General features: G+C 39.3%; 4 protein-coding genes across 4 annotated transcripts; 3 read left to right on the forward strand and 1 right to left on the reverse strand.

Moving 5' to 3' along the window:
- The first annotated feature begins 577 nt into the window (after nt 1-577).
- On the forward strand, nt 578-4146 carry LOC131020665 (probable glycerol-3-phosphate acyltransferase 8). Its single transcript, XM_057949636.1, has 2 exons — nt 578-1337; nt 3102-4146. The coding sequence occupies exons 1-2, from the start codon at nt 705-707 to the stop codon at nt 3972-3974; spliced, it is 1506 nt and encodes a 501-aa protein (XP_057805619.1). The 5' UTR covers nt 578-704; the 3' UTR covers nt 3975-4146.
- A 772-nt stretch (nt 4147-4918) lies between these two features.
- LOC131020735 (SKP1-like protein 12) lies at nt 4919-16568 on the forward strand. The gene is made up of 3 exons (XM_057949746.1): nt 4919-4948; nt 15342-15674; nt 16248-16568. The coding sequence occupies exons 2-3, from the start codon at nt 15363-15365 to the stop codon at nt 16389-16391; spliced, it is 456 nt and encodes a 151-aa protein (XP_057805729.1). The 5' UTR covers nt 4919-4948; nt 15342-15362; the 3' UTR covers nt 16392-16568.
- Nucleotides 16569-17186: 618 nt separating this feature from the next.
- LOC131020676 (protein ALP1-like) lies at nt 17187-18843 on the reverse strand. The gene has a single exon (XM_057949649.1). It carries the CDS (start codon nt 18773-18775, stop codon nt 17411-17413), a length of 1365 nt encoding a protein of 454 aa, XP_057805632.1. The 5' UTR covers nt 18776-18843; the 3' UTR covers nt 17187-17410.
- Nucleotides 18844-19918: 1075 nt separating this feature from the next.
- Nucleotides 19919-25725, forward strand: LOC131020660 (ascorbate transporter, chloroplastic-like). The gene is made up of 11 exons (XM_057949629.1): nt 19919-20195; nt 21435-22042; nt 22224-22331; nt 22859-23014; nt 23301-23516; nt 23996-24205; nt 24391-24528; nt 24705-24806; nt 24891-24956; nt 25056-25140; nt 25218-25725. Exons 1-11 carry the CDS (start codon nt 20141-20143, stop codon nt 25313-25315), a joined length of 1842 nt encoding a protein of 613 aa, XP_057805612.1. The 5' UTR covers nt 19919-20140; the 3' UTR covers nt 25316-25725.
- Nucleotides 25726-26999: the final 1274 nt, after the last annotated feature.

The following is a 26999-nucleotide window of genomic DNA, read 5'->3' on the forward strand; positions in this document are numbered from 1 at the left end:
AAAAATTATGAGGACATCAGGATATATTTTACCTATATTTTATAAACAAAAAGAAACCAACACAAAATAATACTACTCCCTCTGTCCACCAAAAATATGCCACAATTTTCTTTTTCGTCCGTCCACAAAAAATATGCCACATCCATTTTTAGTAGTAGGGTCCACACAACTCCACTCACATTTAAAGTGGGACCCTTACTCCACTACTAACTTTACTCACATTTTATTAAAACTCGTGCCGAAAGTAAAGTGACATATTTTTGGTGGACGGAGGGAGTATTAATCTGTATGGCATACATATCTATGAGATAAAATACGAATATAATTTCCGGTGCATGCTTGTAATTTCTCTATGGTTGTAATGGATCTTATTATTATTACTTCTCGTTGTTTTTCTTTTAGGTTGGAGAAATATGATTGGGTTAATGTGTATTAATATATGATACTTGATACATAATCACAATTTGTAAAATTCTAGTATAAAAACTAGTAATACCACGAAAAATAAAAATAAAATAAAGATAAAAAAGCCACCGAAAAGGGGTATATATGTCATTTCATAGCCCCGTCCACATTTAAAACGCAACTTCCCTCCCCAGCAAATCACACCTACACAGAGTCGCTCATTAATATACATGCATACATAGAACCTCTCCACACACACACAACACACACTCTCACACAGAGATTTAGAGAGAGAGAGAATGGCTAAAACCGCCGCCGCCGCGGCGCGCTTCCCGTCGATCGAGAAATGCGACCTCTCGGTCGCGAACCGCCACTCGATCGCGGCGGACCTCGACGGAACGCTCCTGATCTCCCGCTCCTCCTTCCCTTACTTCATGCTCGTGGCGATCGAGGCCGGCAGCCTCCTCCGCGGGCTGATCCTCCTCCTCGCCTTCCCGCTCATCGCCATCGCCTACGTCTTCGTCTCCGAAGCCCTCGCCATCCAGATGCTGATCTACATCTCCTTCTCCGGAATCAAGGTGCGCGACATCGAGCTGGCCGCGCGGGCCGTGCTGCCTAGGTTCTACGCGACCGACGTGAGGGCGGAGAGCTACGCCGTGTTCGAGAAGTGCCAGAGGAAAGTGATAATCACGGCGAACCCGACGATCATGGTGGAGCCGTTCGTGAAGGACTATTTGGGCGGAGATAAGGTGATCGGGACGGAGATTGAGGTCGATCCGAAGACGAGGAAGGCCACGGGGTTCGTGAAGAAACCGGGGGTTTTGGTCGGGAAATTGAAGAAATTGGGCGTGCTGAGGGAATTCGGAGAGGAGAAGCCAGATATTGGAATTGGAGATCGGGAGTCTGACCACGATTTCATGTCCATTTGCAAGGTTAGTTATCATTCTTCCTCTGTTTTTTAGCTCGAATTAATTTTGAGTAAGCACTTGATGACTTGAATGTGTTCTTCATGCTTTTTTTCTTGTTGTTTAGACTGACTTTGTACTTGTAGCTCTCAAAATCATTAACTGAGATTTTGCGGTTGTTGGTTGATTTCTATGTGACTACCTTAGTCACTGACTTGAACATGGAATTATTTTGGCATGATCTATATAAAAAAAATACAGTATAGCTAAGATCTTAATCAGTAGATAGGCAACAAAGCACCAAAAAAATCACCGATGAATTTAATTGATACTCCTTTCATCCATAAAAAAATCGCCATAATTTTATTTTCGATCCTTCCACGAAAAATTTGTCAGTTAAATTTATAATAGTAAGGTCTACAACTCCACTTATAATTTATTAAAACCCGTGTCATTCACATTGTGACAATTTTTTTGTGAACGGAGGAGGGAGTAATATTTTGCTAAGGATTAATTTCATAGCTTAATACAACGATTTGTATATGGCTTTGTAAAATATTACTATATATGTAGTCTTGTGACTGTTGACTAGCCTTATAAAGAATTAATGTTGGTGAACAACCTTGATCCGTATGTGGCTACAGTTTTGGGTGGGGTAAAAAAGTCTCTGCTTCGCTAATTAAATGTTTTGGGTGGAGTATATTAATTAGAACCGAACAAGGTTATGTATAATATTTGAGTAGATTTGGTCGATTTTGGTAAATTACGAGAAAACTATTATTTTGAGTTATATATATGTAGACGAACGCTCACTTGGGTTTGCAATAATTTTTAGATATTAAAATGAATATTTCTTGATTTGGGCCATACACAGGATTAATTTCTTGATCCGTGGAAAACTCTTTTCTATAGCGTCAACTTTCCGATGTTTGAAATTCATGATGACTTTTGCTTTCTTGCATCTTTTTGGTTTTCAGCGAGCATTAAATTTTATCACGAGTTCTCATATACTATGCTAGTGATAATACATGAGCAGGTGGATCCCTCTATTAATTACATATCCCGGTATATATATCACGCATCTTGTATAAAAAATTTTATTCGTCTTCCTTAGGTTTTTCCTACATTAATAGGGGTTTAACTCGTAAGGTTTTAAAGAGGCTGAGGTTCTTTTTTCTTTAGTTCTTTGGGAAGGTTTCTCAGCTGATCTCCTTAGCACATGTCTTAGTACTTTGTATTTATGTGTATTTCATAAAGTTTTGTTTATCCATAAGAAAAAATCCTAGTACTTTTATACATGTAATTTGTCTAAAATGGAATCTAGAATAATTACATAATTAGATGGGAGTGGCCTAATAAATGAAGTGGTTGAGGGTGTAGTAGTAGTAATATGTAGTTGGACTTTGAGACCTAAATGTAAAATGGGGGCCATAGCATTTAAGCCAAGGCATGTGTTCGACTTTATTTCGAGGCTTTATTACTTGAAGCTGGCTAATTTAATGTGAGTAGTAATTATCACAATATTTTCTCAACTGCAAGCTGCATATGGACTATTTTATACACTCTTTTGCACCTATTAATTAAACTTGGATAAGGTTAACTTTATAATTGCTTTTACACGACTCTAAAGATTAGAGATCCTAGAAAATATATAGAAATTATTTTCTACTTGTTAGATAGTAATTTTTTGGTGGGACCACTAAAATATGATAATTATTTCCGATCATCATATTTTTTATGATGATGCAACCAAAGAGAACGCACGCTAACAATTGATGTTATGGTGAACAGGAAGGGTACATGGTGCACGAGAGTAAAACGGCGAAGCCGTTGCCGGTTGATCGGCTGAAAAGCCGGCTGATCTTCCACGACGGCCGCCTAGTCCAGCGGCCGACGCCCCTGAATGCGCTGGTCACCTACATTTGGCTGCCGTTCGGATTCATCCTCTCCCTGATCCGCGTCTACTTCAACCTCCCACTGCCGGAGCGCATCGTGCGCTACACATATCCCATGCTCGGAATCAACCTGGTGATCAAGGGCAACCCGCCGCCGCGGGGGTCCGTGGGCAACCTCTACGTGTGCAACCACCGCACCGCCCTCGACCCCATCGTGATCGCCATCGCGCTGGGGCGCAAGGTCTCCTGCGTGACCTACAGCGTGAGCAAGCTCTCGAGGCTGCTGTCCCCGATCCCCGCGGTGGCCCTGACGCGCGACCGGGAGGCGGACGCGGCGATGATCAAGGCGCTGCTGCAGAAGGGGGACCTGGTGGTGTGCCCGGAGGGGACGACGTGCCGCGAGCCGTACCTGCTCCGGTTCAGCGCGCTGTTCGCGGAGCTGAGCGACCGCGTGGTGCCGGTGGCGGTGAACCTGAAGCAGGGCATGTTCCACGGCACGACGGTGCGCGGCGTCAAGTTCTGGGACGCCTACTTCTACTTCATGAACCCGAGGCCGACCTACGAGGTGAGCTTTCTGGAGCGGCTGCCGGAGGAGATGACGTGCAGGGCCGGCGGGAAGTCGTCGATCGAGGTGGCGAATCACGTGCAGAGGATCTTGGCGGATGCGCTGGGGTTCGAGTGCACGCAGCTGACGAGGAAGGACAAGTACATGCTGCTTGGTGGGAACGATGGCAAGGTGGAGTCGATGTATTCCAAAAGCAAGCAGTGATTCGTATATCATCCATTAATGCTACTGGATATATATGTTGGCTACCTATTTTAGATATTTTCCATCGTGCGTGTCCTAGTATAATTGTTGTCTGTTTAAACTACTGCTTCATATTGTTCACATTATCGATATCGATATCTTGGTCCTTAATAATATTTCCTCGCCGTGTCTATTGGTTGCTTTTTTTTTTTTTTCACGATTAATATTTATTCGCAAATTATTCGAGATTTATTTTTAAAAGAATTTGTTCATAACTTGATAGTAGATGAGTTGAGATTCAACTTGATTTTAAACTTAATAATTTTATCGAGCCGAACTCGAGCCTAACAGCACTCGGCTTAGAGTTCCCAAAGATGTTTGCGAGCCTATTCATGAACCTTCGACCAGACCTTCAAATCTAGTTAGTGCACGAGTCTTATACAAGTCAAACCCGAGTAACATATTAATTAAGATTTTTTCCCTAAATTTTTAACGAGTTCGAACTCAAACATCATATATACGAACAGAGCTCAAGCTCGAATTTCGACATTATCCAGCATCACACGGGTCGAGCTCGAGTTCAGTAGGTAGGTGATGAGCCGAGTTCAATCAACAAGATAAATGTTCAAATCGAGTTCGAATACTTAAACTAATCGAGCTCGAGGCTGCTAGTATTCGTTTCGATTCGACTCGTTTACAACCCTAATTTTAATAATTTTTTATAAAAATAAAATTTGTGATAATTTAAATTAACATCCCATTCCCAGCCAACTATATAATCTCTTGCGCCACATACCAGGGAATGGATCCCCTGCTGTGCACAGCATGGTGCTGTGCACAAAAACAAGGTAAATGGGTGATTTAGTATTTTTCTTTTTTGTATTTTTTTAAGTTATGTATTTATTTTCTTCTTGTTTTTGTGCACTGTGCACAGCAGGGGATCCATTCCCCACATACCAACACACCAGCCGCCTTAGCTTTGCCTTTGCCTTATTACGGTGTGTAAACACAAATTTTTGTATTTCAATTTGATAAAATACAAAATGCGTTACAAAGATAATTTGATAGATTTGAAGATAGATTTATGCGAGTTGCAATCTCTAGTTAATCCTCTGATTCTTCTCTTCCATTTGATTCTTGAACAAATTCGAAGGTTCTTGAAATACTTGTTTTGATGACGCCGATCCAAAGGACTTAAGTCATGATTTTGGATTGAACGTTGAACTTGATTTGATTTGAGAAGAACGTCCTTAGAAATTTGTAAGAACGCCTTGAAGCTTTGGGACTTGGTTGATTTGATTTGAGGAAGATCGTTCTTGGAATTTGTAAGAACGCCTTGATCACTTGAAGATTTGAAGGTTTGATCACTTGAAGATACTTGAAGAATACTTGAAGATTTGAAGATACTTGAATACTTGAAGATTTTGAAGGATACTTGAAGATTTGAATGCTCAAATACTTGAAGATTCGAAGGATACTTGAAGATTTGAATACTCAAACGATTGAAGATTTGAAGGAGACTTGAACGTTAGATAGAATTCTTCAAGATACTTGAATACTTGGAAGAATACTTGAACTCTCCAATTCTTCGCCTCTTTCAACTTGCGATACTAGAGAGAATTCTTTATACTCTTCGATCTTCCGTTCCTTCACGTTGTCATTTATGAGCTCCCAACACCTCTATTTATAGATTTTAGAGATGGGCTTCGTGGGCTTTATGGGCTTTGGGCCTTTATGCATGGGCTTTAGGACTTTAGGTGTCCATAAGCCCATTAATTCATTTTATTAAATATTAATTATATATATCTATTTAATTTAGGAATAAAATCCCATTTAATAAAATAGAAAATATAATTGAATATTTAATTCATGAATTTACACGTGGTACGATTTAATTCGACGACAATTTAATTGTCTACAAATTGCCCCATCGAGACTTGTTTATGGACGAAATGTTTTTGTTAATAGACGAGTCTCGAAATTTATTTTGATAGTTTAAACTCTTATCGAGGAGTTCTTGATTTGAATTTTGTAAATAGTTTATACTCGTATTTAGGAGTTCTTCATTTTCTTTGAATTTATAAATAGTTTATACTCGTATTTAGGAGTTCTTTATTTGATTTTGAAATTTTAAATAGTTTATACTCGTATTTAGGATTTCTTCATTTTGAACTTGAATTTGTAAATAGTTTATACTCGTATTTAGGAGTTCTTGATTTTGAATTTTGTAAATAGTTTATACTCATATTTAGGAGTTCTTCATTTGATTTTGGAATTTTAAATAGTTTATACTCGTATTTAGGAGTTCTTGAATTTTTTTTTTTTTTTTTTTGAATTTATAAATAGTTTATACTCGTATTTAGGAGTTCTTGAATTTCTTTGAATTTTTGTAAATAGTTTATACTCGTATTTAGGAGTTCTTGAATTTCTTTGAATTTTTGTAAATAGTTTATACTCGTATTTAGGAGTTCTTGAATTTCTTTGGATTTATAAATAGTTTATACTCGTATTTAGGAGTTCTTGAATTTCTTTGGATTTATAAATAGTTTATACTCGTATTTAGGAGTTCTTGAATTTCTTTGGATTTATAAATAGTTTATACTCGTATTTAGGAGTTCTTGAATTTCTTTGAATTTGTAAATAGTTTATACTCATATTTAGGAGTTCTTGAATTTCTTTGGATTTGTAAATAGTTTATACTCATATTTAGGAGTTCTTGAATTTCTTTGGATTTATAAATAGTTTATACTCGTATTTAGGAGTTCTTGAATTTCTTTGGATTTGTAAATAGTTTATACTCATATTTAGGAGTTCTTCAATTTCTTTGAATTTATAAATAGTTTATACTCGTATTTAGGAGTTCTTCAATTTCTTTGAATTTATAAATAGTTTATACTCGTATTTAGGAGTTCTTCAATTTCTTTGGATTTATAAATAGTTTATACTCGTATTTAGGAGTTCTTGAATTTCTTGAATTTTGTAAATAGTTTATACTCGTATTTAGGAGTTCTTGAATTTCTTTGGATTTATAAATAGTTTATACTCGTATTTAGGAGTTCTTGAATTTCTTGAATTTTGTAAATAGTTTATACTCGTATTTAGGAGTTTTTGAATTTCTTTGGATTTATAAATAGTTTATACTCGTATTTAGGAGTTCTTTGCTTGAATTTGATTTATTTATTTTTTTTTTTAACGTTAACTTGTGGAGCACCTCTTTCTTTTTTTTTTTTTTTTTTTTGCAGTACCTTCAAGAGCATTAAATGCTTCTTGTTCACTTCCCGAGATCAAAATCGACTGCAGCAAATTTGTTTTCTCATGCCATCCTTTTCCTTTTTTGCAACAACCTTACCTCTTTTAGGAGAGTTTTTTTTTTTTTTTTTTTTTTTTTTTTAAGTCTGCGACAGCTGTAGTGAGAGGAGGCATGTGCATAGCATTTGCTTGAGAGCCTTTGCAGCCTGTTGAAAATTGCAAAGAACAGCTGGAACTCCACCTTTTCTTCGTACACACTGGCAGCTAGGATTTAGGGTGTGAGTTTTCGGTTATAAATAGAGGGGCCATTCTGCAGTCTTTTTCATTCACAAATTCTAAACATTGCAGCCATATTTTCTCTTTTTCATAGTTCTTAGTAGCGTCTTTCTTGAGCTAGGCACTACCAACCATTACTTCATTTCATTCATCTTTCTAGCCTCTTCCGGGAAGAAGTTGAGATATTGCTGGTGAGGAGCGAGATCTCGTCGACTTTTGGGCTGAAAGCCGCGACTTGAACGCTGAAGGCGAGCCCAGTTGCGAGGCGAGTCGATATGCCTGGAAGGTGTTCGTAAAATTGTCTCGAACGACGAGGGCTTCCTTCTAGGCCTCGCCTGCGCGGAGCTCGCCGAGAATCTCCGGCTGGTGGCCAAACAGCAGGCTTCAGGACGCGAGGAGGCAACATCGGCAACAAAGAGCTTGTGCTTCCATGAAGTAAGCTTCCTTACACCACCTCTTTTATTATTTTAAGCCTTTGAATTGTGTATGGTGTGTTTCTTTTAACTGCTTGGTATGCCTACATTTTATCTTTTCCTTGCCCATTTGAGTCGCATGTTTCCTTTAATAGGACATGATTTTTGTTACCCTTACTTGAACTTTGATGGTGTCAAATAGGATAGCTGCTGTTAATCAATACTATCATGCTCATATTTGTTCATTATCTGAAGATGCATGCCTTTGGTGACTTCTTGTTTGTCAGCTGGATTTGGGATCTTAGGATTTAGGATCTTAGACCTTTCTGGAGTATTTATGGCATCATAATCAATAGCTTTGAACAAATGATTTTCTTTAATGCTTTAAGAATACTTTGCAATTCAGCTAAGTATTTCTTCATCGTGCCAAACTCTGAGCTTAATTTCAGTTTTGCAAATTTCTGCGATTTTATTTTTTGTTCTTCCTTCAAGCTCTGTATCTTCCTTATGCATTCTCTGAGAGCAATACCCAGCCATTTGGGGTATTCCTCTGCTTCTAGCTGTGCATTTGAATTTGCCTCGGTTTTATCTTTGAAGGTAGCAGCATCTGAAGGTAGCAGGCTTATCCTTGACGGCCGTTTTCAGCTTCCCTGTGACAGCTTTAGGCATCGGCTTGGTTTTTGACAGATGAGATCCTCTCCTCGGCGGCGGTCCGCCTAGCTCGAGTCGACGGTGCGGCGTCATGAATGCTCCAGCACCGACAGTGAGCCTTGGTGGCGGGAGTGGAGATCGCTGCTGCTCATGCCAGGAGACGGAAGCATGGTAGAAGTTGAGGTTGAACTCGCCGGATATCCATGGCGGCGGCAACTTCAGAAAAAAAAAACTGAGAGAAGCAGATTTGCTAGTTTTGCATAACTTATTCCCTGCGGAATGGCAAGGCTTGCAATGGTGACACCCGAAACGACGTCGGACTTGAAGAGCTTGAAGCTATAATTGGGGGCCCACTGGAAAATTGGGAAGAAAAACTGCAGCCCCAAAACGAGCCTGCGAAGCCACGTCTGGTCCTTGAACTTGTGGAGCGGATCGTCAGGGAAGAAGATCTCGGAGAGGCGGTGGCGGAGCTTCTGTGCGGTGGTTCTGAGTGGCGGCAGGCAGACTCTGTGGACCTCCAACGGCGGCATTTGCATTGCGTTTGTAGCTTCGAGGAGGTCCGGCGGCGACAGCGGTATTTACATCTATGCTTTCTGTATGTCCACCGAGAGGGAGGAGACGAGCATTGAGAGATTGGGTATTAGATCCATTTCTAGGGAGATAATTGGATTCTTTCCCATCTCAGCCCATTTCCAATTAATGAAGGCCCAAAACAATCAGACCCATGATATTCTTAATCCTCTCTTAAACCCACGAACCAGCTGCAAAATTGACCAACTTTGAAAATCATGATCCAATGCTAACTTCTTCTTCGTTTTTTTTCTCTCTATTTTTTTTTTGATAAAATTCGTTCGTGGAGTTTTTTTTTTTTTTTTTTTTTTGGCCATGTCTTATTTTGTCATTCAATTTCTTGAATTCACATTTTATTTTGATGCAAATAAATTTCTAAATCTAAATTATGTTCTTCTTTTTCTTGCAGTTAGTGGCCGCAAGAACTTAATGATGGTGATCTTCAAAAGACTGATGCTTTATTCCATCGCTATATTCAAGATGGGCGTGGTCTCATTAACCAACTTCATGGCATATTTTGCCCCAAACGAGATGCTTTGAGTATTTGCAAAGTTCGAAATCTATTGTCTTCTTTCTTTCAGTCTTGACATCTCCATCAGCCCGACTAAAGACCATCCTCAGAGAGTTCATCCAAAAATCTGACAGCAGCCTATCTAAGACTTTATTTGAGTGATGTTTACTTTGCACTTCAGGTGGCTCAATTGGCTTTTAATCAGATTTCGGGTGCGCTCGGATCTGGGCCATTGTGAGTCCAACCTTTGAAGATTGCTGGTTACATTTTCTCTTTGCGCGCATTCGAGCAGGCTAGATGACTCAATGGTGTTCTATTATGTTTGGCGAACATGTGTTTCAACTCCACGAACGAATTCAACTTTAGCTTGGAGAGAAGTGAAGTTGTCTATGCATAGCCGACCTCAATGCCACATGACTCAATTCTTTGACAGGTCTTGGGTGCGCTCAGGCTTGGGATTGTTTGAATCTGGTTTGAGTGAGGTTGTTGTTATGTTTGGCATCTCACGAAGTTGGGAGAATTCTGCACAACGGCTCGAGAAGATTGAGTATTTTCTTCTTGATGCTTAAGCCAAGGAGAATGAAGCCATCGTCCGAATTGCTTTGATCAAGGAAGTGCTTGCTATGATAGAGATGTGGAAGACGAAGATGACATTGTCCCTCAAGCAAGATAGTGCCTCCTTTCATTCCGTCTGAGGTGCAATCCAAGAATTCAAAAGAGAGTTTGACAAACATAAAGCTGCACCTATTGATGAGGAAATGCTGAGGAATTTGAAGACTTCAGAGTCACATTTGATCTCTGCTCAGAGAACTTTGGAGGATCAAGACCCATTTGCTTAGTATTGGTGCAAACCGCAGTTTCTATCATTTCTCTCTTGATGATTCTTATTTGGCTTGTGATGGATATTTTGACATCTTCTCCAAGTGCTTGTGCTTCTTTTGATGGCTTGATTTTCTTCCCAATTTGAGACATATTCGGCTTCACATAATCAACTTAAATCATAACTTTGATGATATAAATTGAAAAGAGTCAAACACAATTCATGACTGAACCTAGAAATTATCTAAGCTGCCTACGTACCCTTTTGAAAGGGATCAAGTCAAAACGTAGTTCATAGAATCAACAGGTGTTTGAGATTGGGTGCCGTGCACAGTTTATACTCATGCGGGCCAGGAGTAACATGCAGTTTAGGCTCGTGCGTCAAGGAGCTGTCTTCATATGCTCCATTTTGTTGTTTTTCTTCATTGTTTTGTGGCTTTTCATCTGACTCATCTTTTTGGCTTTTCTGCTTTTCTATTTTTTATTTTTTTTGCTTTTCTATTTTTTTTTGAACTATATACATATGCACATGCTTCAACTTCTACCACCCTTCAAGGATAGTAGTACTTCAAGAACTTTCCGTTGAGAGTGATAACAATTGGCCTCCTTGCAGCGAGGGTCATGTCTCCAATTTGAAAAGAGGGCGCTCGCACTGCTTTGTTGAAGGATCTTGAAGGAAGAGCTTGATAGTATTCCAATTTTTGCTGGACTTCTAGTCTCTCTTCATCCAGAGTTTCCAGTTCTTTGGGGCTCAAGTGCGAATTCTCTTCTCCAACGACCATTTTCTCGCAGGAGGTGATATGGTTTGCTGTGACAATGTCTTCATCTTTTTGGCGATGATCTTTGCAATCAAAACACGTCATTATGCTTTCATTTCTCTGGCGTATGAAGGCTATATTCTCTGCAACGCTTGTTGTGATAACGCCACTTCTAACGAGACTTGCAATTTCACGACGCACTTGACTTTGAGTAGTATGAAGAAGAGGAACTGGATTACTAGCACTATTAGTAGTGTAGTAAGAGGAAGCCACACTTTCTCTATCTTCTTGATCTATGGCATCTCGTGTGAAGATGGTGGTCTTCATTTGAGCGTTCATTTCTTTCCCACATGACATGAGCAAAGTGGTGTATCTTTTCATTCGAGGAGGGATCAAACTTCTCCATTTCTCTGTTATGTGCAGTTCATCACTCCCTTTTGTCTTGTTTCGTTTCCATGATTTGCCTTTGCCAAGTCTTTTAAAGACAGATACTTGTTGAGCTTCTCTTCTACCCATCCTATTGAAAATAGAAACCCTTTGGGTTCTCCGATTGCTTGAAGATTCCAGGATTTGCTTGGTGCTAGCATAGTTAGCAGTGGCTCTCTTGATGGCAATTCGAATGGGCCTTTGCACTGTATATCCCAAACCTGCTTTGGAGTTTTGGCCTGCGTTATCAGTCTTTTCCAAATGAGACCTTGACATAGAGCTTTCTTGAGGATTGTATCCAGCATTCACGAGGAGTTTATATGCCTTCGGACCAAAGTGCTTTGAGAGTTCTTTGTCTGAGAGATCTTCATGCTCTGTGATGCTACTTTGCTTTGGTCGGACAAACCCTTCAAATGGTTGGTGAATTGGCTTCTTGGCATCAATCTTCGTTAAAGGCATGGTGAATCCTTCCATCTTCAGAAAAGATTCTTCTTTCTTTTTCTCCTGGCAAGATCTCAACTCGTCATGTGATGTATCATCTTTCACCATTGAGACTTTGGTTCTTTCCAAATAGAACTTAGCATCAGCAAAATGTGATTCTGCTTCCGTAAACGGCTTTTGATCACCAACCACTTTTCTTATGGCACCATTTTGATAGTACTTGAAGCATTGGTGCAATGTAGAAGGAACAACACCATTTTCATGAAGCCATGGTCGACCCAGAAGCATATTATAGGACGTCTTGGCATCGATAACATGAAGCAATGCTGTCGAATCCATGTCCTGCATCAGCAATCGCAACCTTATAGTTCCAAGAGCTCTTTGCCCTTCATGATTGAAACCTTGGATCATCAATCGACTGTTTGACAGCTCATCTACTTGGATTCCCAATTGCTTCAAAGTCCTTAGTGGCAAAATATTGACCGCCGAGCCTCCATCGATGAGAATTCGATTGACCTTCTGCTCCTGTGTATAACAACTCACGAACAATGGCTTGTTATGAGGTTCAGATCCAAGCTGCAAGTCTTCATTGAAGAATGTGATTGCCAATGCATCATCGTCTTCATCCATATTTAGCTCAGGTTCTTCATCTACTTGATTGGATGTATCATACAGAGCTCCAATACCTTCTATTATGTCATTCAAGTCGGTGGAGACCATATTTACAGCAGTATCATCTTCTTCAAGAGATATTTTCCCTTCTCGAGCTAACCGCATGACCCTGTCTTTGAAGATGAAGCAATCATGTATGGGGTGCCCAACCAGACGATGGTATTTGCAGTAACTTGGATCGTCTGTCCTCCCTGCTTCATTTGGTCGCTTCATTTCTGGCAACTCGATAAGCTTTTCTTTGAGCAGGTCATCAAAAATTCCTGAAACATCAGAGTCTAAGAAAGGGTATTGTTTTTGTTGCATTTCTTTCAAGGTAGATCTTCTTTGCCCCACGTCTCGGGAAGAGTTCTGATTGTCTCGTGAAGTGTTCTGGTTGCCTTCTTGTCCAGCTTCTCTCTTTAAGAATTTCACCGAAGTTGCCTTAATCGCCATGGATTCTCTCTTTGGTGTTTCATCGGATAGTTTGCTTCCTTTCTTGAATTCTGGCTTGAATTTGCGAGGTTCTCGGATGGGTGGTTCTTCGATCCCGCTTGCCATCATGCTCAACTCCATATCATGAGCTCTTGTGGCTAGTTCCTCGAATGTTCTTGGCTGGATTCCTCGCAAGATGTATTGCAAGCCCCAATGCATCCCTTGAATACACATTTCGATGGCAGATGATTCAGACAATCGGTCCTTGCAGTTGAGACAAAGGTTTCTCCATCGGTTGATGTAATCAATGACTGGCTCTTCTTTGAATTGACGCGAACTTGTGAGCTCCACCATGCTGACAGTTCTTCTAGTGCTATAGAAGCGGTTGAGGAACTCATGCTCCAGTTGTTCCCAACTATCAATTGAGTTTGATTCTAAGTCGGTGTACCAATCAAAGGCATTACCTTTCAATGAGCGAACAAACTGTTTGACCAAATGATCTCCATAAGTACCAGCGTTGTTGCATGTTTCAATGAAATGAGCCACATGTTGTCTCGGATTTCCTTGGCCATCAAATTGTTGGAATTTGGGTGGTTGATAGCCAAGAGGCATCCTCATACTGTCAATTCGCCGAGTATATGGCTTGGAGTAAGTCAACGATGATTTGGAGCTTCCACCGAAGTTATTCTTCATTGTTGCTTCGATGAACTCTTTGAGTTGGTCGATGGGAATGAGGCCACCAGACGAGAAGAGAGTATCATTTCCTGAAGGCCTTTTTCCATCACTCTTTGGCTTGTCTTTGGAGATTTCTTCATCGTTATTCTCTCCATCTTCTTCGCTTTCTTCGCCTTCCCTATTGTTGTTGGCGTGGCTTGAATCTCCTTTTTCTCCTTTGAGCTTTGCAATCTGGGCATCTTGCTCTTGGATGTGCTTGGTTAGAGATTCAACCATCTTTGTCAAGTTCAAGAGTTGTTCCTCCATGGTGGAAGTGTTTGTCATCATGACACTTGCATGGAGTTGATAATTTTCAGTGGGGAATGTGAAGCTTCTCTCAAGGTTGTCATCTTCTTCATGGATAGATGGAAGATGAAAGATCGGCTTGGACACTCCTTGCAATGATTTCGATTTGCTTCGCGTGATCATACCAACGTTTGCCGAAGAAGCTTTGGATGAAGCTGGAGCAGCTGCATTTGATTGAGTAGACATAGTTCAAGATTTTTTGGTGAAGAGTAGAGATGAGAGGTAGAGATGTCCCACCGGGCGTGCCAAAATTTGTAAACACAAATTTTTGTATTTCAATTTGATAAAATACAAAATGCGTTACAAAGATAATTTGATAGATTTGAAGATAGATTTATGCGAGTTGCAATCTCTAGTTAATCCTCTGATTCTTCTCTTCCATTTGATTCTTGAACAAATTCGAAGGTTCTTGAAATACTTGTTTTGATGACGCCGATCCAAAGGACTTAAGTCATGATTTTGGATTGAACGTTGAACTTGATTTGATTTGAGAAGAACGTCCTTAGAAATTTGTAAGAACGCCTTGAAGCTTTGGGACTTGGTTGATTTGATTTGAGGAAGATCGTTCTTGGAATTTGTAAGAACGCCTTGATCACTTGAAGATTTGAAGGTTTGATCACTTGAAGATACTTGAAGAATACTTGAAGATTTGAAGATACTTGAATACTTGAAGATTTTGAAGGATACTTGAAGATTTGAATGCTCAAATACTTGAAGATTCGAAGGATACTTGAAGATTTGAATACTCAAACGATTGAAGATTTGAAGGAGACTTGAACGTTAGATAGAATTCTTCAAGATACTTGAATACTTGGAAGAATACTTGAACTCTCCAATTCTTCGCCTCTTTCAACTTGCGATACTAGAGAGAATTCTTTATACTCTTCGATCTTCCGTTCCTTCACGTTGTCATTTATGAGCTCCCAACACCTCTATTTATAGATTTTAGAGATGGGCTTCGTGGGCTTTATGGGCTTTGGGCCTTTATGCATGGGCTTTAGGACTTTAGGTGTCCATAAGCCCATTAATTCATTTTATTAAATATTAATTATATATATCTATTTAATTTAGGAATAAAATCCCATTTAATAAAATAGAAAATATAATTGAATATTTAATTCATGAATTTACACGTGGTACGATTTAATTCGACGACAATTTAATTGTCTACACGGTGAGAGGGGTAGAAAAGATGGAGAACAGAGAGACGTTGCCGTCACCGGAGAAGGAGAAACTGACTACGTTGATGAGTTTGGACGGCCATATTTTCCCGGTGGAGGAAGCGGTAATCGTGGAGCTCCGAGCAATTCGCCGCCTTCTGCCGGCCGCCGGTGACGCCACCATTCCTATTTCTCAGGTTACCGGCCAAATTCTGGCCAAAATCATCGATTACTGCAGAAAACACAACGATCACAAGCTCAATCGTTTGCGTGATGAGGAAATCAGTGCCTGGGACAGACACTTCGTCGACGTTGACGAGGAAATCCTCTTCGATCTCCTCGTGGTTCGTTTTCTCTTCCGTCTTCGTAAATTCGATTGGTTTACTCATACAATCAGTTGCAATTTGCAAAATTTGTGAGGTTTAACTTATATGCGTGTATTCGTGTAAATTGATGACATTATTTCTCAAATACTTGCGTATAATTTGGGGGAAAAAGAAAAAAAAAACACATCAATAGATAAACCAGTAAACCACTGGTGCCAGAGATCTGGTTGATGAATGCAGTAAACATTAATGTTCATGTAACCATATGCATTTGTGTTTTGCGTTGCTCTATAGTTTCTTTGTTTCTTTTCTAATTTAAGAAGATATTGACATGATTATTGTGTTTGATTTAGAGGAGTAGGCTCCAATCCGAATACATTGTTTCGATAACTCCTTTCTGGATTTCCAAATTATGATTATGATCCTCTACGAAATTGTATACCGCTTGGTGCATCTAATTGCGTTTGGGCTTGATTTCATATATGATCAACTTATTTTCGTTTTTTTTCCGAGATAATTGGTTTCAATTGACCAAACAGATGAATTTCTGTTTGCTAATCGATTGTTTCAACCTTTTTCCATTTGGTTTAGGCTTCACACTTTCTGGAAGTGAAGGATCTCTTCTACCTGACAGTGACGACTGTAACAGACATGATGAAGACGAAGAGTCCTGCTCAAGTAGGCAACATGGATCAGCTTCGCAATCTCTTCATCTCCAACTTTAGGCTTGACTAGTATGTTCATCTCCTCGAGCTCGACTACTGGTTTGTGTGTTCATATTTTTGGCGGCAGTGTTTGGTGATATTATGGTATCTGGTTAATATATATATATATGATTAGGATGATACTTTTTCAACAATGTATATGGCAAATTTTTATTTCAAATCTTTGAAGATATGATGGTATTTGAAAGTTGTTGCTCTCGTAAGCTAGACTAATTATTTGAACAAAGAATTCAATATTGAAAAATGTAGTAAAGCAGTGGAAAATAAATAACTACATAATTTATAATGTAAACTATTATTTAATTTGCATTTCGAATCTACTATGCTAGACTAAGAATTTCTCTTAATCTAGAGAACAACAATACTAGACTTTTACTAAGCTAAAAGGTGTTTGTTGAACATTTTTACTAAGATTCACGAGTTTCTGATTTAACGTAAATTAAACTGATTGTCAAATAGAATATTGAAACAATATGCTCAGCAACACTATTATTCAACAATGATGATTGCCCTTTAATGAATTGGTGTCGAATGCAGCTTTTTTTTTTTTTTTTGACTTTGGGGGAGTTGGGGAGAGGTAGCAGTAAGATTTGAACCCGTGACCTCGTTGTTACAAGATCACACTTATATTTGAGCCCAAAGAGAAGTCCAAACTTAAATCCAAAGTCTTTTTAACTCTCTCCTATCTCTGTGCTTGGACTAACTTCTTTTCCAATTGAATATGCAAACCTTAAAATGTACTATAACCTATTAAGAGCATCCACAATGCTTGCACTCATAGTGGGTGCAATACCATGGGTCCCACTTCTATTGCACCCACTCCCACAATGGTATTGCACCCACCCGGGTGCAATAGATTTTAATTTCATTTTCTCTTTACTTTTATTCATTTTTCAATTTAAATTAAACAACTTCAATTTTAACAACATAAAATTCATTCAATTAAAAATCCAAACATTACAAATAAAATTAAAAAAAAACAACAAATATTTAAAACATCCAATTTTCGAATAATTTAAAGCCGTCGAACTACGGGTCAACCGGACCAAAGCGTGCCCATATATGCTCAACCAAATCGTCGCGGAGGCGAGCATGCAATCGTGCATCCTTCAAGCTTGCATTCCGTGCCAAATAGGCGGCGAACTCCGGTGGTGCTCCGGAATTGAATTGTGTTTGAGGAGTAGAACTTGGTCCCTCGCCGTCGTCACCGTCGAAATTACTTGCATTTCCACCTTCTTCCTCAATGATCATGTTGTGCAATATGATGCATGCAAACATGATCGAACTCATTTGCTCCGACTTCCACAAACGTGACGGTCCCTTAATTATACCCCACCGAGCCTGAAGAACACCGAAAGCTCGTTCCACATCCTTCCTTGCAGCTTCTTGCATCACCTTGAACCTCCGCTTCTTCTCATCGTTCGGAAACTGGAAGCTCTTCACGAACACCGGCCAGTCCGGATAGATGCCGTCTGTTAAGTAGTATCCTCGAGTGTGGTGAGAATTGTTGGCGAGGAAGTGCACAGCCGCTGCATGCCCCGCTAAAACATCGTTGAATAGCGTGGACTGGTGGAGCACGTTGATGTCGTTGTTGGACCCAGCGACTCCAAAGAATGCATGCCAGATCCATAAATCTTGTGAAGCAACGGCCTCTAATATAATTGTTGGCTCGCCTTGATCCCCTCGAGTGTAGGCGCCGTGCCAAGCAACGGGGCAATTCTTCCATCCCCAATGCATGCAGTCTAGGCTCCCCAACATTCCCGGGAACCCATGGCGGGCTTCGTGCATTGCAGTGATGCGTTGCACATCGACAGTTGTTGGCCGCCTCAAATACGTGCCGCCAAAGATACGAACGACGGCCTTGCAGAATTTCTTCAAGCATTCCAACGCCGTCGTCTCTCCTATACGGAGATATTCATCACAACAATCAGCAGAATTTCCGTATGCCAATTGTCGAATAGCGGCAGTGCACTTCTGGATCGGGGAGAAGCCCACCCGGCCAACAGCATCCGGACGTTGTTGGAAGTAAGGATCGACTTCTAGCGCATTGACAATGCGTAGAAACAACTCCCGGCTCATGCGAAATCGACGGCGAAAGAATTGTGGCCCATAAACAGGCTCGACGGCGAAATAATCGCGATGGAGGCGCTCGGCTCCACCTTCACGGTCACGACGAACCACTGCCCGCTTTTTCGCCGGGCGTTGAGGAGGTGGATCGAACCGATATGAACTTGCTACTTGCATAAAATTCACAGCACATCTCATAAAAAATAAATCGGGGGCTTGAGTAGGATCGGGAAGAGAAGGAAGTTGCGCGGGATCAACATGAACTTCTTCTTCGGATGAAGAATTTGAGGAAGAATTATTGTTGGAAGAATTGGTGGATGAAGACATTTTTTAGGAGTTGAAGAGAATTGTTGGATGAATTGTGTTTGTGATTGAAGGGGATATATATAGGTGAAAAAGAAAAGAAAAAAAAAATAAAAAAAAATAAAAAAATTCGGCCGAAGACCGTTGAAGGCAACGGTCTTTTGACCGTTAAATTTTTTTTTTTTTTTTTTTAATTTCGAAAAGGGGCGCGTGTTTACACGCCCCCTCCTTCGCTCCCACATTCGTCGAGTGCGAACGCTCGCCTCCCCTCCATCGCCCCCGGGAGCAGCAACGGTGGTGGGTGCGATAGGCCGGGTTCGATCCGGCCATCGCACCCACCATTGTGGATGCTCTAACTATGCTTGGACTAACTTCTTTTCCAATAGACTATATATAAAAGCAAAATTTAATTTAGTGCTAAATTTTACACTAACATTATCCATCTTTAGTTAGTTTCTTAAAGGGTTGTGCACGAAAATCAATTTGATTCTCAATTAAGTTAACGCACAATAATCAATCGACTTTGACACAAAACACCCTTCACGTAGATTTAAACTGATTATTTTATCTTTTTTTTTTTTTAAAGAAAGGTGATCATCTTAATTTCTGCTATTGGATGGACCTGGAGCATTGGAGATCAGGAAATTTATATTTTGCCAACTCTCAAAATATACAAAAAAAGACAAAACTAAAAATAAAAAAATCACGGTTTGAAGAAAGTAAATATTGAGTGAATGGAGAACTAATTACTAACATCTAACATGACTTTGACCGATCAAAAAAAAAAAGAAAGTAAATATTGAGTGCATAAATAATTGTTTTTGACATCTAACATGACTTTGACCGATCAAAAAAAAAAGAAAGTAAATATTGAGTGCATAAATAATTGTTTTTGTGACATGTGTCGACCATTCATTCAATCAGGGGACACGTGTACGGTGATTAGCGTGTGACAATGGCAATGCATTGAAAAACTGAGGCCCTCCCTAGATATGACGTGGCCTTTTCCCTGTCAGCCACGTCGGACTAACGAAACCAAGCCAAACAAAAAAAATCCGAAAAAATGGAATAAAGTTTTCTGAAAAGGGCTTTATACTAAAATGAATACGTGTCGCCCTCAGGCCCTCTTCTATATAATTTCTCGCTAATTAAAAATAATAATAATAAATAAGATTCAGCTGATATTCTGTATGAAGAGCAACGGCTCCATGTGTTATCCACTTTTAGAGCGAGAGAGAGAGAGAGAGTCACATTCTACTGAATCTACTCACAGAAAATCTCAAGTTTCATACTGATAATAATATCTCAATCGCTGTATCTATAGCTGCGACATGGCAGCGTGAATCGAAAACACTTGGAGTTGGAGCCGAAGAGAATTTTCCGGTGGCGATGGCAATCAGCGCCGTCGTTTCGCACCGGAATTTCGGCTGTTTCATCGGTTCTGGTAATTATCTACTTGTTAAATTCACACTCTGTACAATGAATAATGAAGTTGAGAGCTCAATTATCCTTTTCGGATATAGTATTGCAAAATGTTTGAGTATAATCCATTATCATGAGTTCTAATTAGAGGCTTACGATCAGTCTGTATTGTTCTTTTGTGAACTGAAGTATCGAATGTGGCGACAGGATTAACTGGCATTCGGTTAATTTCTTGTGTGAGCTGTTGTGTATTAAATTGAAAAGCATTAGTTGATAATGTATAATTTCAGCTGTCTGATGATGGGTTGGACTAAAGGATTTGAAAGGAATTAGGTATTACTACGATGTTTACACGATGAGCTTAAATTTGGCCCAATCCAGAAATCTGCAAAAGTTCTCTGACTGGAAAAAACAGAGGTTAAAAGAAAAAAGAAAAAAAAAAAAAGCAGAATTAGCATAAATGAGGTGTTAGAAATAGATATTGGGCCCATTCCTCCCTTAAAAGGCCTTTTAAGGGACAAATGGGTCCAATATCCATTTCTAACATGGTATCGGAGCCAACCCAATCCAATGATGGGCCCCCCCAATATCGTTGTCAACAGATGGCGTTTGGGATAGTCCACGCTGCGCGTATTGAAGTGTCCCACATTGGATTGGAGATAGTGGCTCTGATACCATGTTAGAAATGGATATTGGGCCCATTCCTCCCTTAAAAGGCCTTATAAGGGAGAGGGTTGCCTCACCATATAAAGTGGCTCATGCCACTATCTCCAATCCAATGTGGGACACTTCAATACACCCCCCGCACGCGCAGCGTGGACTATCCCAAACGCCATCTGTTGACAACGATATTGGGGGGCCCATCATTGAATTGGGTTGGCTCTGATACCATGTTAGAAATGGATATTGGGCCCATTCCTCCCTTAAAAGGTCTTTTAAGGGAGGAATGAGCCCAATATCCATTTCTAACATGAGGCTTGTCAAAAGCTTATTATCCAGCATTATATAGCTTCCATAACAGAAACCAGTGTCTTTGAATTTAAATACGGCACAGGGTAAATGCACTCCCAAAAGTTCAGGCTTCGTATCTGAATAGTTCGAGTAGCTCATATATGTTAATCGGTTCATTATTTGGGGTTGAGGAAGTTTCCACTCCATTCAAACTATAGGGAGCAGTTTCAACCATTTCATTTGTAATATTTTACATTTGATAGTACTTTTAGGTTATGATGGTTGCATCCCTGCCTTTTCTTTTTAACAGGACGAGTTTATCATAGAGGAACACCATCAGATCGTCAAAGATGCCAGCATTCAAGTGTCAGTGCGGTGCAGTATGTGAATAAAAAAATGTTCTGCAGCTATCATCCGGCGGCACGCTTTTCATTTGGCTATGTGTATCAGTCATCCATTCCTGCTGAAGATAAACCATACAGGGAAATCCCAAGATCAAAGCTGATGTCTCATCTTAACTTGGATCCTGTTCTCATAACATCCCATCAGACGAGCAATAAACTTACGTCTATGAACAAAAGGGTAAAAAGCAGGGGAGCATATGAATGCTGTCTTTCTTCGGCTTACTCTGATGCTGGTGGGATTCAAACAAGGAAGTTGGATAAGCTCGGTTTTAGCTATGGCCAGAAGCCTCCATCAAAACATATAACAGTGATGAGGACCCGGGCAGAATTCAAATCTGAAGAGCATAACAATACAAGCACTGAGTTTGAGACCCTAGTATCATCTGAGGGGGCAAGTGAAGCTGCTTTACCTGTAGGAGCTGAGCCAGCAAAACCATGGGGGAGCCAGTTGCCTAAGCGCTGGGTGATGGTGCTCCTTTGTTTCGCTGCATTTCTATTGTGCAATATGGACCGTGTAATGCTCATCAGTATCTCCGCTTTCTGTTTTTCTCAATGTCAATACTATTAGTGTGTATTTTTCTCTAGTCCAAATTTATATTTGTAGTCGGTTATTAATCGGGTATCCAAGTTTTTCAATGCTAGCCAAATGAGATAGAATTTATTGATTATTCTGACATTTTGTTTGTTTGTTTTAGGTAAATATGAGCATAGCGATACTCCCTATGTCAAAGGAATTTAATTGGAGCAGTGCTACAGTTGGCCTAATTCAGTCTTCTTTTTTCTGGGGTTATCTGCTCACTCAGGTTTTTCGCGTTTGAATTACTTATTTGGCCTATTTGAAACGTGTGTGTAATCTTCATTATAACACCATTATCTCATCACCTGACCTAGCTCTTTCTGTCATCTTTGGCAACACTGTATACAAAGAAAAATCTATCCCCTCAAGTAGGATGCGCTTAATCTGAAGTTTTTGGCTTTTGTTTGACTGTACACAAAGGTTGAGTAGCAAAATTGTACTAATGGTCAGATGTATACTTTCATTCCTGTGGTATTCCTGGAGACTTAAGATCTACTGTCTTTGATGGAGTACTTTTCTACAGAGATTATGTTATTCTTCAGCATGATTTATATTGATCCAACCATTATTTGTTTCTTCATAAAATTATGATAAAATTAAATCATTGTTTCTCAGCTTAGCATGTCTTGTTGGCTAAGTATTTTATCCTCAGCATAAATAGGACTCAAGTTGATCTCTGACATCATTTGAGACAGTCCTGCAGCAGTTATATTCTCTTCTCTACTTAAGTTTCTTCACATGTTCCTTGACAAGATTATTGGAGGCATATGGGCTGATAAAATTGGTGGGAAGCTAGTACTCGGTTTTGGAGTTGTTTGGTGGTCTCTCGCAACAATTTTGACGCCACTTGCTGCAAGAATTGGACTCCCTTGCTTACTTGTAACGCGAGCTTTTATGGGAGTTGGTGAGGTTAGTTGCTTGTGCGTTCTGCAAAGACTTAATGAATATTACAATGACAGTTGTTTCTGGTGCACTTGATCTCTTGTTGTTGTGATAGCATTTATTACCCGTTTGAAATTAGCACATCTCTCAAAGTATGAAAGTGACCATTGTACGACATGCTTCGGGCGATAGATATGATCTATTTTTTAAAATAAACTATTGCCTGCTTGCTCTAATCACATCTGTACTGTGCAAAGAACTTGATGTGTGGAGCATGATATCGTGTCTAAAATATGTTTATTTTGTTAATCAGGGCGTTGCTATGCCTGCCATGAATAATTTGTTATCAAGATGGATTCCTGTCTCCGAAAGAAGCAGATCCCTTGCACTAGTGTACAGCGGCATGTATCTTGGTTCAGTTGCTGGTTTGGCAGTGTCTCCTGTACTGATCCACAAGTTTGGGTGGCCATCTGTTTTCTATTCGTTTGGATCCTTTGGATCTATCTGGTTCGCACTTTGGTTGAGCAAAGTAAGGCCTTAATTCTTGCTGCAATGATTTCTGTGAGAAGGATGGTTGTTTCCTTAACCAGAAAAAGAGGGGAAAGAAAAGACAGAAAAAAAATCCTGTCAACAAACATGCACGTAAGATAAAATGGTTCACTCATACCTAATCATTCAATTTGCAACGGACAAAAAAAATAGACCCCACAATCTTTGATATACTAACTCTCTTTCTGCAGCCCCCATTCTTAATACTATTATTCTACAATGTTCTTCAGAAAAATCTTATTTTTGTTGTTTAGTGCTTACAGTCCTTGGGAAAGTGAAGTCGTGTTTCTTGTAGCTGCATTGAGCCAGTTTTACTGATGCATAGAAAGAAACTCTGATACTCTTTCCGTTTATGTTTAATTCCTTTTGTTGTTCTCATGTGTTTGGTGCTATATGTAACAGGCATATTTTGTGTTCTACTGTTCTTCCTGCTGATCATCAACTCTCACCATTTTCTAGGCACACAGCTCGCCTCAAGAAGATCCAAGTCTAAGTTTGGAGGAGAAGAAGTTGATTTTGGGAGGCAACATTTCCAAAGAACCTGTCTCTAGTATTCCATGGAAGAAAATTTTGTCTAAGGCTCCTGTATGGGCTCTCATTATATCCCATTTCTGTCATAATTGGGGGACATTTATTCTGTTGACATGGATGCCTACTTACTATAACCAGGTATTATTCCTAGCTATTGCATGCAACGAAAGTAAATAAAAAATTCAGCTCATTCAATTTGTCTCCAGTGTAACATATGACTTCATTGCCAGAGATATATGTTTTTCAAAGTTTAATGTGAGCTTTATTACATTTACATTTAGATAGGCTGTTCTACTAAAAATTTCCATGTTTACTATACACAGGTTTTGAATTTCAACCTCACGGAATCTGGATTGCTTTGTGTGCTTCCATGGCTCACTATGGCTGTGTTTGCTAATATAGGTGGCTGGGTTGCAGATACCCTTATAAGCAGAGGCTTCTCAATTACATCTGTTCGGAAGGCAAGTATTTCCTTATAATTTCTTCATTTAGCTAGCTGGACTTCAATGTTCTAATTCATGGACTTGTATGCCATCAATGTATTGCAAGCAGACAAATTTCATGCATACATTTTTCATTTTTCCTAAAAATATATAGTGCAAGAGAATCACTCTTCTTCACATCCTCACATGTGCAGATAATGCAATCAATCGGGTTCCTAGGTCCAGCTTTTTTTCTGACCCAACTTGGTAACGTAAAAACACCTGCTTTAGCAGTGCTGTGCATGGCTTGCAGTCAGGTTAGGGTCATTTTCTGTACACGTTCGAGCATTTTATCTTTTAAAAGCAAATGAAGCAATAATCTGTATGTTATTCCTTCTCAGGGATCGGATGCATTCTCACAATCTGGTCTATATTCCAATCACCAAGATATTGGGCCCCGTTATGCTGTGAGTTCTCATCATCTTATTATGCGAGGACATGTAGAGTTTTATAAGCAGTACATCGTCTCCCCAGTGCTCAAACCGTGGCTTGTTGTTTTGTTGTAGGGAGTACTGCTCGGATTATCCAATACTGCAGGTGTACTCGCTGGTGTGTTCGGGACTGCTGCAACTGGATACATTCTTCAACATGGTACAACACAAAATTCAATGCATCAGTTTATTTTGCTTACCTTCACAGTAACTCTACGACTTTGAAACTTCTCACAGGCTCTTGGAACGATGTGTTCAAAGTGGCGGTCCTGTTGTACATCGTGGGCACAATAGTGTGGAACTTGTTCTCCACCGGAGAGAAAATCCTGGACTAGGAAACAAAACATACTTGTATGTGTTACGAAGCTACGGAAGAAGTCGCATAACATGCAAACAAATGAGATGGATCGAACCAATACTTTGTTCGAGTCATGTCGATGGCTAGCTGGTCGAGATGATCATGCTATGATGGTATCAGGTAAGTGGGATTATTTTTTCATGTTTGCTACCAAATATATGCTAAAATAGTAAAATTAGCACAATTAAGCCTATGAGAGTGGTTGTTTTTCCATGGTAGATCAAAACTATACACTTTCCAGTTTAAGTTACGAGCTAGCTTGCACCAGGGATCCTATTAGTAGGCTCGAGATGTGGTTATATAGTTCATATCTTATTTATTCAAGTGTGCACTTGATTTTGTGAAATAGTGTTTCGTATATATGTTGATATTTTAGTTCGAATCTTCTGTTTCTGTCTTAAAATATTTCATTGCATTAATGCAAGCTATATATGTGAGTTTCGATTTGTTTTGGCAGAAGAAAAGTTAATTGAGAGTGCTTCAACTATAGGTAAGTTGAGAGAGAGAAATGATTTGAAGCAATTCTAGGAAATGCAAATTTGGAATAAGATGAAGAGTTGTGTCCATTGAGGCATTGATGAGACAATACGGCACCGTTTGACCCTAAAGATATGAAAACGATTGTGTCCAGTTCGAAGTGATGCACATATTCATTAAATACGTTAACTACAAAATTTAATTTATCGCCGGATGAATTTGGATTGTTTGGAGATAAATTTTGGATTAGTTGTTCCACCAATTTCTTCAGTTATTCTTCGTTTTTTTTTAGTACAATAAAATAAAAGGAAGAATAAATTTCAAGAATAAATTGAAATAGAATGAAGAAGATGAAAATTGAATTGGATGATGGTAGTATTTATAGAAGAAAAAAGGGGAAAAAAATAATAATAAAATAGACGTTGCTATAAACTCAAATTAAAAAAATATATTCTTTCATTTTTCTCAAAATTTTACATTTTCAAATTTATCTTGTTTTTTAATGTATGCAATTTTCTTATTGGACCGTGCATTATATTCGCCTAATTCTTTTTCCTGTTGAGCCGGGTGTGGAATTGAAAGCCCAGAGAGAGCCATTCGGAGTGGATGTGAGCCCTACTGTGGATGCTCTCTTCAATTTTAAGGAGATTGATTTAATGAACTAACTTTTACTTAACTAGTAAATATGTTTGTAATATTTTTGTTGTCGCCGAACAAGTAGCATCAAAAAATTAAATAAAGACAAATAGACAATTATTAGCGAGTAGTAAGAGATTCTATTAGGTGTGGGAATTGGATTTATTGTCTTCTGTATGTTTGACTTTTGAGTTTATGAATTTAAATTTACTCTTTACTATTGTATCGTGTGGGAATTGGATTTATTGGGTGTGGGAATTTACTCTTAATATTCAACTGAGTATCGTGTAATCTACATTGCGTTCTAATTGTTTGGGTGTATTGGTTTGGGATTTTGTTGGATTTTTTTGGGACTTTAAAAAGTCTATGAATTTTCGTGGGTTTAGAAAATCCATAAATTTTATGCAGAGTTTGGCTGATTTTTTTTAATTGATTTCCATGTGATTTCGTAAATGCATCAATGAATTCAAACCCCACATTATATCTGGTGCCCATAAATTTATCACCTGGATTGCCCAAACCCACAAAAAGCCAAGCATGCGGCGGCA

Source organism: Salvia miltiorrhiza, chromosome 4, assembly GCF_028751815.1.
Source record: "Salvia miltiorrhiza cultivar Shanhuang (shh) chromosome 4, IMPLAD_Smil_shh, whole genome shotgun sequence".
Lineage (NCBI taxonomy): Eukaryota > Viridiplantae > Streptophyta > Magnoliopsida > Lamiales > Lamiaceae > Salvia > Salvia miltiorrhiza.